This window comes from Neomonachus schauinslandi, chromosome 5, assembly GCF_002201575.2.
Source record: "Neomonachus schauinslandi chromosome 5, ASM220157v2, whole genome shotgun sequence".
Taxonomy (NCBI): domain Eukaryota; kingdom Metazoa; phylum Chordata; class Mammalia; order Carnivora; family Phocidae; genus Neomonachus; species Neomonachus schauinslandi.
In genome coordinates, this window is record NC_058407.1 from 6,220,422 (window position 1) to 6,232,631 (window position 12,210).

The window sequence follows — 12,210 nt, forward strand, 5'->3', positions numbered from 1 at the left end:
CCTTGAGCAGCCCATGCCTGGCCTTACAACATCTCATGCCCCATTTATTGCCCCCGAACACACGCACCTCGGGGGCGGGCCTTGGTCTGCGGAGCTCACTGCCCAGCTCCCGGCGGCCCACCACGCTCCGCACCGCTGTGGACGAGGCCAGGACTGGGTGCGGGTGATGGGAGGCCACTGGGTGGTAAAGAAGGGCCTTGACCTTGGCACCAAGACAGACCTCGAGGGCAGGGAGGCGCCAGGGAGGATGCCCCCTGCCCTTTCCCACCTGCCCCCCACCCCGGCCCACAGTGCACTGCTCCCCGGGCCACCACTACAATACCAGGACACACCGGTGTATCCGCTGCCCGGTGGGCACCTACCAGCCCGAGTTTGGCCAGAACCACTGCATCACCTGCCCGGGCAACACCAGCACGGACTTCGATGGCTCCACCAACGTCACACACTGCAAAAGTAGGTGCAGCTCTCCCCGCGGCCAGGGCGCTGGGCTGCTGGGGCGGGGTGAGCCCGCACCCCACGTGGTGTCCGCAGGACCCCGGGGATCCCGCCCGGTCTACCACATCCACACGTCTGCTCAGGGTGATGCCCGCACCCCTGTGCTCGGCGGGCCCTGCTCGAGGCCCCGGGTCTGTGGAGGGCAAAGCCAGGCCGCGCCGGGGGGCCTGCGGGGCAGCGGCTGAGCGCCCGGCCGTGCTGCTCGGAAGGCACGCGTGGCTGGGCTGCCAAGTGGACGCAAACCAGCCCAGGGGACAGGAAGCAAGCGCCAGGTGTGGACGGGTGTGGAGGCTCCAGAGGAAGACCAGAGGCCTCCTCCTGTCTGTGAGAAGCTCAGTTTAGCCAAAAGAAATGTGGGCAGCATAAGACGATTTGGGAAATAGATAGCCCAGGCCGTCACTTAGCAAGTCATTTGGGCCTAACAGACTTTAGATATTTTTAATTCATTTTTCGGAGTCCTCTGGGACAGATTTTCTGGTATTGTACCCTTCCCCAAATCAATTTCTAGCCAGTTACCCCTTTCCTGGGCTGCTGGTCATGTCTAGGACAGCCCAAAGGGCCATGAAGGGGACTTAATCCTAGAGATGGGAGCTGCCCACTTCCCCGGGGCGTCCCCTGGGGCTCGTGGCCTCTGGGGACAGAAGAGCAGGCACAGTGGTGGGGCTCCACAGAGACAGGGTTTTAAACGTCCTCATGAATAAAAGTGGAGAAAGCAAATAGGAGGGAAGCTTCTGGAAGGTAAGGTAAACATGAAATGTTTCCCAGAAATTTTGATGTGAAGTGTTTTATAAATGAAACGGTATAAGAAAATTCTGTATATTTAGTATTTCTGTTCAGTTCTCTTTGCAGACCTAAGGTGTAAGGGTGAGGCTAGGAGCATTTAGCTCATAAAGATGTCGCATTTGGCCTCTTGAGGATTACGCAGCTTAGCTACAAAAGGAAAGAAAGGGAAGCATGTCTCTTTTTCCTCACTGCGCTGCCTGCTTGTCCCCTAGCCTTCCTGCTCGGTGGGGAGGCGACCACACCGGGCACCTGGCGTACACTGAGCGTGGAGTGCGTGGAGGGAAAGAGGGGGTGGGGGTTCACTGAGTGGGGGTTCACTGGGCTTTTATGTGGGCCACCTGCAGGAGCAGGGCTGGCAGGGGAGCTGACACCGGGTGGGCCTGCCCCAGGGCGCCCCCCCAGGAAGACGACCCTGGGAGAAGAGCGGCCCAGGGCCGAGCTGGCTGGGGGGGACCCTGGGTGGAGGTGGGCCGCGGGGCCGTCGAGGGCCCGCCCTCCACGTCCCCCGTGCAGCCGGCCTGAACAGGCCCCTGGGGCCCCGGTGCCCACAGACCAGCACTGCGGCGGCGAGCTCGGCGACTACACAGGCTACATCGAGTCCCCCAACTACCCCGGCGACTATCCGGCCAACGCCGAGTGCGTGTGGCACATCTCACCGCCCCCCAAGCGCAGGATCCTCATCGTGGTCCCCGAGATCTTCCTGCCCGTTGAGGATGAGTGCGGCGACGTCCTGGTCATGAGGAAGAGCGGTATGCACGGGTCGAGGCGGGGCAGCAGAGGGGCCGCCAGGGTCACCCGTGGGGCGGGTTCGCAGCCCACCTCTGTCTGACCCAAAGGGCTCCGTGCCAGGGTGTGGCGAGTGGGGGGTGCACCCTGAGCGTGGGAGCCAGGGCCGGTCCGGTCTGGTCTCCACGCTGACCACAAGCTAGTCTCATCCCAGGGGTCCTGCCTGTCGTGCCATGCCACCGAGGGTGAGGCCCCAGGAGCGACCACTGCTCCGCCCACCTCCTGCTACCTCTGAGGCTCGGGGGCACACACACAAGATGCCTCAGGGTCAGACAGCCCGTCCCTTCCCCTCTGGGAGTTCCAGCCTCCTGGCCCATCACCCCTGTCAAGGGGCCAAGAGCAGTGGGCCGGCCCTCAGTAGTGGGTGAGGACAAGTGTGTGCCCAGAAGGCCACAGCATCGAGAAAGGTGGGGAAGCCCCTGAGCCCCCCCAGGAACCAGGTTGAGTCCCTAATAGCATGTGCGCAGGCCAGGACCCCTCACGGCTGCTGTCAGGTCACAGTGCCCCCAGGGAGCACACCCCAAGTTGGAATGTCAGGGAAGAAGGAGGCAGACGCAGGCAGACACAGAACACTCCTGCCCACTTGGGTCTGGAATGTGTATGAGGAACAGAGACTAAGCAGAGAGAGAGATTGAGGGAGTTTCTGTCCACTGTTCCCCTTGTTCTTTGTTACCATATGCGAGCGTCGCCCACTCCGTGTCGCTGATAAGCCAGGAAGTCTGAGGCCAGAAAGGGCAGGGAGCCTGCCCAGGATGCCACAGGCGGTCAGAGCCCAACCCGGGACCATCTTCCCCGCCTCCTCTGTCACCAGCCTCCCTAGTCCCCAACGTCCTCCCCTCCACTGTCTGCCCACAGGGTTGAGCTCTAGGGGGTCAGCTTCTCCCGCCTCCAGGGAATCTCAGGAAGGCTCCCCAGGGAGCAGTGAGGAGGTGGGGCACCCTTTGGACAGCCCCACGCACCCCAGGGTCAGCACGCTCACCCTTGTTCATCTGCTCATAGGGAGAGGGGACTTCCCAAATGGGGCCCCCCACCCCAGGCCTGACTTGTGCTGGGTGTGGGCATGAGCCCTATCCTGGAGGAGCAGTTGGTGGAGAAAGACAGTGACAACCCAACAGAGGGGCAGCGACAAAAGGTTCACCAGGGCAGGGCAGGAACATGGTAGTGCGAGGACGGAGCAGTCGGGGAGGCTTCCTGGAGGAGGAGACACAGAAACCTGCTCTGCAGGATGAGTAGGAACTGGGGTTGAAGGTGGGGACTGGCATTTGGGGCAGAGGGAGCACAGGCAGAGACTAGAGCTGGACTGTTTGGGGGACTGGGCGTGGGAGCTGGGTGGCTGACCAGGTGGGGGGAAGCACGCGGCCTGAGGAAGGAGGACAGGGGCCAGGTGCAGGGATGTGGGTCAGCCAGCCGCTCAGACCCCTGCTCTGTCCCCAGCATCACCCGCATCTATCACCACCTATGAGACCTGCCAGACCTACGAGAGGCCCATCGCCTTCACCTCCCGCTCCCGGAAGCTCTGGATCCAGTTCAAATCCAATGAAGGCAACAGCGGCAAAGGATTCCAAGTGCCCTACGTGACCTATGACGGTTAGTGTGGCCGCACTGTGTCTGGCCCTGCAGACCCAGAGGCAATGAACATGTACGGGGTGGGGGGTGGTGCAGACGAGGGAGCCATGAGTGGTGTCTGTGGCCTTCAGCGTGACGTACTGCCCAAGCAGGGTTTTGAGGGTTGACTAGGAGTTCCTAGCTGGCCAAAACTCGAGGTCAATTTGGGTGGAGGATACAGAGTTTTGGAGGCAGAACTGCCTCTGGCCAAGGTCTGAAGTCTGAATGTGGAGCAGGGGAAGGCAGAGGCTGAAGGTGAGGGGGAAGCAGGCAGGGTCTGGCACCTTCACCTTCCTTCCTTCCCTGCTGGTGGGTTTCACAGAGGACTACCAGCAGTTGATAGAAGATATCGTTCGCGATGGACGGCTCTACGCCTCGGAGAATCACCAGGAAATTTTAAAAGTGAGTGAGCTTCTTTATGGCAAAGGGTCCATGTGATCCCAGGATGGTGGCCTGTGATGATCCAGGGCATCTGTCCTTGCAGACCAGGAGGGCCGAGACAAGCTCCCTGGTGGCGTCTAGCCCAGGACCTGGTGACTGGTCTTTGGGCTCCTCACCAGCTGCCAGCCTCACTTCCCTCATCTGTGAAACACGGTGGGAGCTTAAAATCAGTAGAATCTGCCCCCACCTTTGGGACTGCCTGCCTCATCATCTTGCTCGTGGCCTTAAGAAGCAGAGCCACCTTGTCATCGAGGGGCGCTGTGTCTGTCACGCGGCAGGCACTGGCCAGCTCAGGGCCCCAACCCAGGGATTTGCTCGGGCTCTGGGGGTCTGGCCGTGGCTCAGCATCTGGGAAGATAGCACTCCCAGCCTGGGAGCTGAGGTGGGCGGGGCTAGAGCAGGGTTGGGGCCCCTGGCTGTCATGTCCCAGCTGGGTGGCCCTGGGCAAGCCCTCTGAGAAACTAGGCGTGGCTCGCCGAGTGTGGGTCTTCCAGCCCCGGGGCTGGCACAGTCCTCCACACAGTAGGCAGTTTGTAAGCAGAGAGGTTCCCCCCGATGCTGCTGCACCCAGGAGCAGAGCTAGAGGTTCTAGAGCCTGTCTATGCAGTGGGAACTGGAGGGTCGTGCTGGCCTCTCCATCAGTCCATCCTGCAGACAATGCCAGCTCTCCTCCTCGCCCCAACCCTGCCGCCCTGGCCCTCTGCCCACGGCTCCACCCTGCAGCCAGGAGCATCTTTGCAGAACTAGAAATGTTTCCATCACTTAGGACAAAAATCTTGGCCCTCGAGGCCTGGCCGGGGATGGCCCGCACCTGCCTCTGAAGCTGTTCTGCTTCTCTCCCTCGTCCTCTGCCCCTCTCCCGATCATGTGGGCTCTCTCTAAAATATATAAATAAATCTTTTTTTTTTTTTAAAGTCAAAGGGCGCCTGGGTGGCTCAGTCGGTTAAGCGACTGCCTTCTGCTCAGGTCATGATCCCAGGGTCCTGGGATCGAGTCCCGCATTGGGCTCCCTGCTCAGTGGAGAGTCTGCTTCTCCCTCTCCCTCTGCCTGCCACTCCCCCTGCTTGTGCTCTCTCCCTCTCTGTCAAATAAATAAATAAAATCTTAAAAAAAAAAAAATCAAAAAACAGGGCGCCTGGGTGGCTCAGTCGGTTAAGCGTCTGCCTTCGGCTCAGGTCATGATCCCAGGGTCCTGGGATTGAGCCCCGCATCGGGCTCCCTGCTCTGCAGGGAGCCTGCTTCTCCCTCTCCCTCTGCCTGCCGCTCCCCCTGCTTGTGCTCTCTATCTCTCTGTCAGATAAATAAATAAAATCTTTAAAAAAAAATCAAAAAACAATTCATGGGGAAGAGAGTCTGTGGGGTCCTCCTCCCCCTTCCTTGCAGACACCCCACAGGCCCCTCCAGGGCCCCAGACATTGAAGAGGCCCGCAGCCCTGGCCCCCCACTCGGCCTCACCACCCGCCTCACCATGTCTTGCAGGACAAGAAACTCATCAAGGCCCTCTTCGATGTGTTGGCGCATCCCCAGAACTACTTCAAGTACACAGCCCAGGAGTCCAAGGAGATGTTCCCGCGGTCCTTCATCAAACTGCTGCGCTCCAAAGTGTCCCGATTCCTGCGGCCCTACAAATAATGCCCTGCTCGGGGATGGGGGGTGTCCCGACGGGGAGGGGAGAGTGCCTTCCCTCCACAGGAGAGGCTAGAAGGCGGCTCCGCGGGCCTCCACACTCTGCCTTGGGAAGCCACCATGGCGTCTGCCCTTCGGAAACACGGACCAGCCCGTGGGGGTGAGACCACGTCCAGGCCGAGACCCCGGCCCGCCGCACTCCTCGGATGGCCCCACGGGGAAAACACTGCGGCTTTTCTCCCTCGCTCCCTCTGCCTGTTCGATTCCAGGACAGCAGCCTCTCCTGAGCGGCACTAGAGGACCCGCCCGGGGCCGGGACACCCTGTGCGCAGCCAGGTCCTGGGCAGAGAGCACATTTGGGGGGGGTGGCACGTGGCCTCACCTGACGCCTCGGGGGGTGGGGGCGTGGCTGCCTCTGCCCCCAGGCAAGCTCTGGGAGGCATCATCTGAGACAGGAAGCCAGGCTGCGGGAGGAGGGGTGTGGGAAGGCGTCTGGGAGCTTTGATAAGCCAGTGTCTGCACCTGCAAGGCATCCGCACCCCACCCCACCCCTCCGGCCACGGGCCCGGGACGCAGGCGCCACGTGGTGAGGCTCTAAGGATTCTGTGATGGGACAGAAAAGAGCTGCTAGCGGAGGAAACTGTAGATTTGTGCTTTCCCTTGATAGAGCATCTAATTAAGTACTATATATATATATAACTATAAATATAAATATAATATACTTCTATTTGTGGGTACTTTAGGAAAATCCTCTTTAGTAACTATAAATATGAAATGCAACCCCACCTCTTCCCTCACAGGCTGTTGCCAGCATCCCTGAGTGATTAACCGCCCCGCCAGGTGCTTGCCACTGGTTTATGTGGGGCCGGGAGCCTGCAGGATGGGGAGAAGGCAGGCTGGTTCTGGACACACTCTGGAATACATATTTTGGGGGAACTAGGCTCCGATGCTTTGCTGGAGTGTTGCCCTCAGATACAATATGGTAGAAGGCAGTTTCCCCTTGGGCCCTTTCCTGTGGGTACAGGGGCCCAGCAGTAAACCTTGAAAGGGGCCTGTGCTGACCCTGAGGCCACGACCTTGGGGTGTGTGCCGTGGCCTCGTGCCACAGGGAAACAAGGCCTTGCCCACGTGAGCACAGGCTGTGCCACCGCGAGAGACCTCAGAGGGCAGGTGGCCAGCATCCGAGGCCGGGCCCCGAGAGTGCTGTCTTCTTTCTGCCGCGCCACGCTGCGCCCCTCGGAGAGTCTGTCTTTAAAGAAGAGAAGTCCACAGTCTGACCCGGTTGCACGGTGTCCCCCTCAGCCAGGAAGCCTGCCCCGGGATAGAGCCAGAAAAGTCCCCGCGGCGCTGAGGCCTCGCCTGCCGGCCGACTGCCAAAGAGACATGCGTAGGAAGCGGTCTGTATCTTTAGGGTTAACAAATGTTCACAATTCCAAGAAACGTGGGAGAATCTTAAAATGAAGCCCAGCCACCCGTCCCAGGTGCCCCTAGGCTGTGTCCTCCTCGTGCCCCCACGGACCCGCGCTGAGCGAAGGGCACAGTTTGAGACCCGTCCATGGCACGCTGCGGATGGTGAAGCCTGGGGCCGGGCGAGTGGGGTCTGGGGGTCGATGACAAGGCAGACCAGGACAGTTTCACAATCCAGAACAGGGCTGGGAGCTCAGAAATCGTTCCCTGCCGCCGCCCACGTCAGCAACGGCAAGTCCCCAGTTTGACGAACGCTCTGCCGCCAGCGCCTTTTCTGCCAACATCCAACTCAGGTCGGGAAGGGGCCTGGTGGGCAGGTCAGTGTGAGCCCTGAGCCCTGTCTGGGCCCACACCACCCTCCCCCGCTCACGGGCCGTGAAGGCCAGCCTCAGTCTCCAGCAAGATGCCTGTCTTCCCTCCCAAGCCATTGCGCATCCCCAGAAATTAGACGAGTGTCCTCCAGAACGGCCCCGAACAGCAACCACCCAGGCGAGGGGACAGGGAGGGGCTTTTTAATAGTGTTCTCAAAACAGGACCAGAAGGGCTCTAACCTTTCTTGAATGCTTCCTGCTGCCCCTCTGGGTGGTTTCGGGGAGTCGCCACCCACAAACCGCCCTAATCCACTGGCCTTTCCAGTGGGAGCCCACCCATGTCCCGTGGCTCTCCCCACCACTGTGGTCAGACGGGCCCGGTGTTACCCCAACAGAGCAGGACAGATGTGGGGCCCCTTGCCCTCACAAGTACCAGGAAGCCACCCCAATTTGCCAGCTGCCGGCACATCGCCATCAGCACCCCCCGACCATCAGGGGCACTCAGTCCAGGATGGGGTTTGTCCTTCATCTCGATGTCAGCCCTGAGCCCCACCCTGGGGAACTCGAGGGTCCCACTGTTAAAGCCAGCGCTGTCCCCGGTCGTCGGAGCCTGGTGGCCATGGGAGAGCTTCCCGGGCAACAAAGCACGTTTGTCCATGTTCCCGTGTTGTGGAAGCTGGTGGCAGGGCTTGAGATGTGGAGGGGCTGAGCCAGAAGGAGCACACCCCCCTCGTGGATGGGACATTGGCCTTGAGCAGCCCCAGCCCAGCCACCGTCGCCCCTCGCCTGGCACGGACCCTCGGCTGCTGGCCAGTCAATAAACTCCAAGGAAGAGAGCTAAGGAAGAGGCTTCTGGAAGCAAAAGCTTGCCCAGTCGGCCGGGACTGAAAAGGGTCAAGGCCTGGAAGTCCTGAGGAGCTTGGCTCTGCTCCTTGCGGGGTGGCCGGGGACGTTCTCCGAGGATGGCAGTGGAAGACCGAGGGGCGCCCCCCCGCACCAGGTGCCCAATGACGGCGGTCAGGTGAGACCCAGGAATGGCGGACCTGGAAGAAGCCCTCTGCCCCGCACTCCCTGGCGTCTCCCGGCTCTCTGCTTCCATGGAAACATGCGGAGGAAAAGAAGAGACTCTGCCTCAGGTCCAGTGGCCAGCTGGGCCGTCAGCGAGTGAGTGCTGGGGTCACCTCATCTGCCTCCGAATTAGGCTATTTTCCCAGCTACGCTCTTGCCTGAGCCAGGGCCTTGCAGCCGCGGTGTTGTGCTGGCCTCTCCCCCCACCCCGGGCTCTCCACTTAGTCTCAACTCGCCCCAGCAGGTGGCCTGGGCCAGTGGTGGTGACCTCACTCTGCCCAGCTCTAGCTCCCCAGGGCCAGTCTTTGCCAGTCCCTCCTCACCTCTGTGGCGACAGAATCAAGGGGCCGTGGGGCCCAAGGTGGCGGCCTCAGACAGCTTTCCCTTCTGCCGTCCGTTGGTTTGGGACACGCAGATGAAGTAGAACCGTAACCTGGGCCAGAAAGTCACCAGAGACAAATGGCCCCAAGAGGCTGCTTCTGAGAGCCCAAAGACAGAACTTCTTTCCTTCAACCTCTTAAAACCATGTTTCCTACCAGAACATTCATTCCCTGGGGGACACGGCCAAGATCAGCCGTTTTCCACGACAATGGGCCCCAGCCTGCTGGAGCTAGAGTGGGGGTCTGAGTGACATTTGGGGGGTTGGATAATTATGCAAAGGTCTCCACCCACCACCCTCAGCAGGAAAATACGATACTGAGCTAAGTTAAAGTTAGGTCATTTAGCAAACATTTGCTGAGCGCTTACTGTGTGCCAGGCTCCTAGGAAGGAGGAGAGACCACAGCCATGGGGCTGGCAGAATCCCCGGCAAAGTCCCTCTTGGTCCCAGAGATAAAGGAGATTGAGGCTGGCCTGGGGGTGGACAGAGCCCAGTGCTCCTCGGGAGAAGGCACTCCGTCCTTCCAGCGCCTTCCAGCGCCTCCCAGCGCCCCGGGTGGGGATGGAGGGCCTCGACAGAGGGCAGAGCCGAGCAGGGGTCGCCAGAGGCGTCCCGAAGTCCATCTCCCAAAGGAGGAACTGCCGCCCGCCCGGCCTCACCATGTGGCCGCCCTCCCCCCAAACCCCGGCAGAGAGCGACGCGGAGAAGAGCGCAGCCACCATGCCCAGGACAGCAACCTCCACCCCACGCAAGACGCCCCTGTCTTCGCCACGGATCCACATGGTGGCCGCTCAGCCCTTCTGACCAGGGTGACAGCGCCGACCTCATTCAGGCCAGTGGCAGAAGGACCGGCGTTTGAGAGACACTACCCGTCCACATGGAGAGTCGAAGCAGCCAGCTCCTTTCCTCCCGTGGCTGCCTCTGGAGGTGCTAGTTCTGAGCACCTGCTGTATGCCAGACAGAGGTGTGGCGCGGAGCTGGAGTCAGCCGTGTCCAGCTGGCTTCTTGGAGAGGGCAGCGGGGGGGGCAGGCCAGCCCCAGGCCCAGACGCCGGAAGCGTGGCCACGCGTTCCCTCCCAGCACCCTGCACAGATGGCCCCCAAAGAGTAGGACCCTCTGTTTCTTTGAGGCCCCAGATGGGCCCCTCGAGTCTCAAGAGGAAGCAGTGAAAGGCCTGAGTCCCCCAGTCGCCAGGTTCTGGGGGGCAATCCTCAGGGCCCTGCGAGGCAGGTGGGGCCTGATGCTCCTCGGACGCAGAGGGCGAGACTCTAAGAGGCCCAGTGACATGCCCCCAGCGAATAGCTAGTAGTTGGTGGAACGGAGACTCAAACCCAAGTCCATTGAAACCCAGGGTAGGAGATGTCTGTCTGTGGGATGTTGACAACTGAATTGTACGGATTGGGAATGCGCTGGGGAGCTCCGGGGCAGGGATGTGGCAGGTAGGGAGGACGGAGGTGGAGGAGTGTGGACGTAGTGACCTCCCCTCCCTCTGGAACAAGCGCTAAAGTCAGAGGAAGGCCGGCTTCTGCCTTCTCCCCTGCGTGGACAGGATGGAAGTGTCCGTTCAGACTCGGGCCCGCAGGCCAAGCACGGCCCTGCGCACCCCCAGAGAGATGCTGTGCGCCCCCCGTCGGCCCCTCTCGCAGGCTCCGGCATGCAAACACGAGACAACGCGGGTGTCCCTCGGCAGACCGTGGGCTGAAAAGTAGGGGCACAAAGAGAGCTCACTGGTGCCCAGGACTTTGTTTTCCAGTTCAGAGGCCATGTAGATCCCAAGAAAGGTCTTAGTCCACTGAGATCAGAACCTTGAACAGCCTGAGCAGAGCCAGTCCGTACCGCTCTTGAAATGGGATATCTGAACACCGCTGGGGGACCTGGGGGGGGGAGGAGGCCAGGGGAGGCAGGGAGGGGAGCAGAGCGCTGGGCCCTTGTTCCCCCAGCCTCCGCTTTGGGTTCTGTGAAGGCGCTGTACTGTCCAGGCACTCTGGCAACCCTTCTGTCCACAAGGGTGACAGATATCGGCGCAATCATGTTTTTATTTTGGTTGCCTCGAATATTCAAGGTTTTGTCTTCTCCCTGTTCATACATATGCATGTAATTAAATGTTTGTGGAAATTACTTTAATAATAAACAGGAAATGAACCTAAATGTTGCTCCTTTCTCGCATTCATCAGAGGTCATGATCCAGGGGAGGAAAGGGGGAAGAAAGAACTAGAATCAGAAAAAAAAATCTTTTCAAACATTCCTTGGCTATAATTGAGGGCTACAAGTAAAGGAGCTACGGTAAGCTTCTGGAAGGCAAAGCAGTAGGTTTGAGATCCGCATGATCCGCATGTGAAGAGCGCCCAAAGGTAGGGGACGGACGTGTTCCTGGATGAGCTACAGGGAGGTAGAACATCTGAGGCTGAAAGTCCACCCCTCCTCATGCCTGGCCGCGGGAATCGAGAGATGCTCCTCTCCGCTGTGGCTTTCACCTTGAAGTCAAGGCCACCGTGAGCCCCGGGGGATCTGGATGCACAGTCAGTGCAAGCACATGCCAATTCTCTGGGAATACGACCTATGGCTTTCATCAGATTCTCAAAGAAACCTAGAACGTCAAAAACGCTGATAACCATTCCTCTCCTCAACAATGCTGAGAAGCCTCTGGCATCACGCACTCGACAGGAGAAAAAACGATTTCATAAATGATACTAATATTCCAAGTGAGTGACAGTAAACGGCAGAGTTGTTTGGCTTGTTTGTTTGATTTTTTGGTTTAACCCAATGATTTAAAAGTCTAAGGAAATTTCTGGAATATACCCAAAAGAACAGAAAGCCGGGTCTCGAAAATATATTTGTACACCCATGTTCATAGCATTACTCACAATAGTCAAAAGATGGAAGCAACCCAAGTGTCCGTCAGTGGATGAGTGGATAAACACCATGGTCCCTCCACACCACGAATAGGATTTGGCCTTAAAAAGGAAAGAAGGTCGGACACCAGCTACAATGTGGATAAACCTGGAGGACATGGTGCTGAGTGCGAAATGTCAGGTCAAAACAGCAGGTGCTGTGTGATTCCACCTACGCAAGGTCCCTATGATGCTGTTTTTGAGTGTAGGCGAGGTTCAGTGGGGTCCGGAGGCGATGGCCAAGAAAGAATTCTTTTTTTCTTCTTCTTCTTTTTTTAAAGATTTTATTTATTTATTTGACAGAGAGAGACACAGCGAGAGAGGGAACACAAGCAGGGGGGGTGGGGGAGGGAGAAGC

At 59.3% G+C, this 12,210-nt stretch overlaps 1 protein-coding gene across 2 annotated transcripts in view; it reads left to right on the forward strand.

Moving 5' to 3' along the window:
* Positions 1 to 5,771, forward strand: part of SCUBE1 (signal peptide, CUB domain and EGF like domain containing 1) — a 139,349-nt gene extending 133,578 nt beyond the window's left edge. For both annotated transcript variants that reach the window (XM_044915773.1, XM_044915774.1), the window contains 5 exons: positions 292 to 453; positions 1,830 to 2,027; positions 3,499 to 3,651; positions 3,992 to 4,071; positions 5,590 to 5,771. In XM_044915773.1, the coding sequence (XP_044771708.1) occupies positions 292 to 453; positions 1,830 to 2,027; positions 3,499 to 3,651; positions 3,992 to 4,071; positions 5,590 to 5,742 (746 nt within the window). In that variant the 3' untranslated portion in view covers positions 5,743 to 5,771. The remainder of the gene's footprint in view (positions 1 to 291; positions 454 to 1,829; positions 2,028 to 3,498; positions 3,652 to 3,991; positions 4,072 to 5,589) is intronic.
* Positions 5,772 to 12,210: the final 6,439 nt, after the last annotated feature.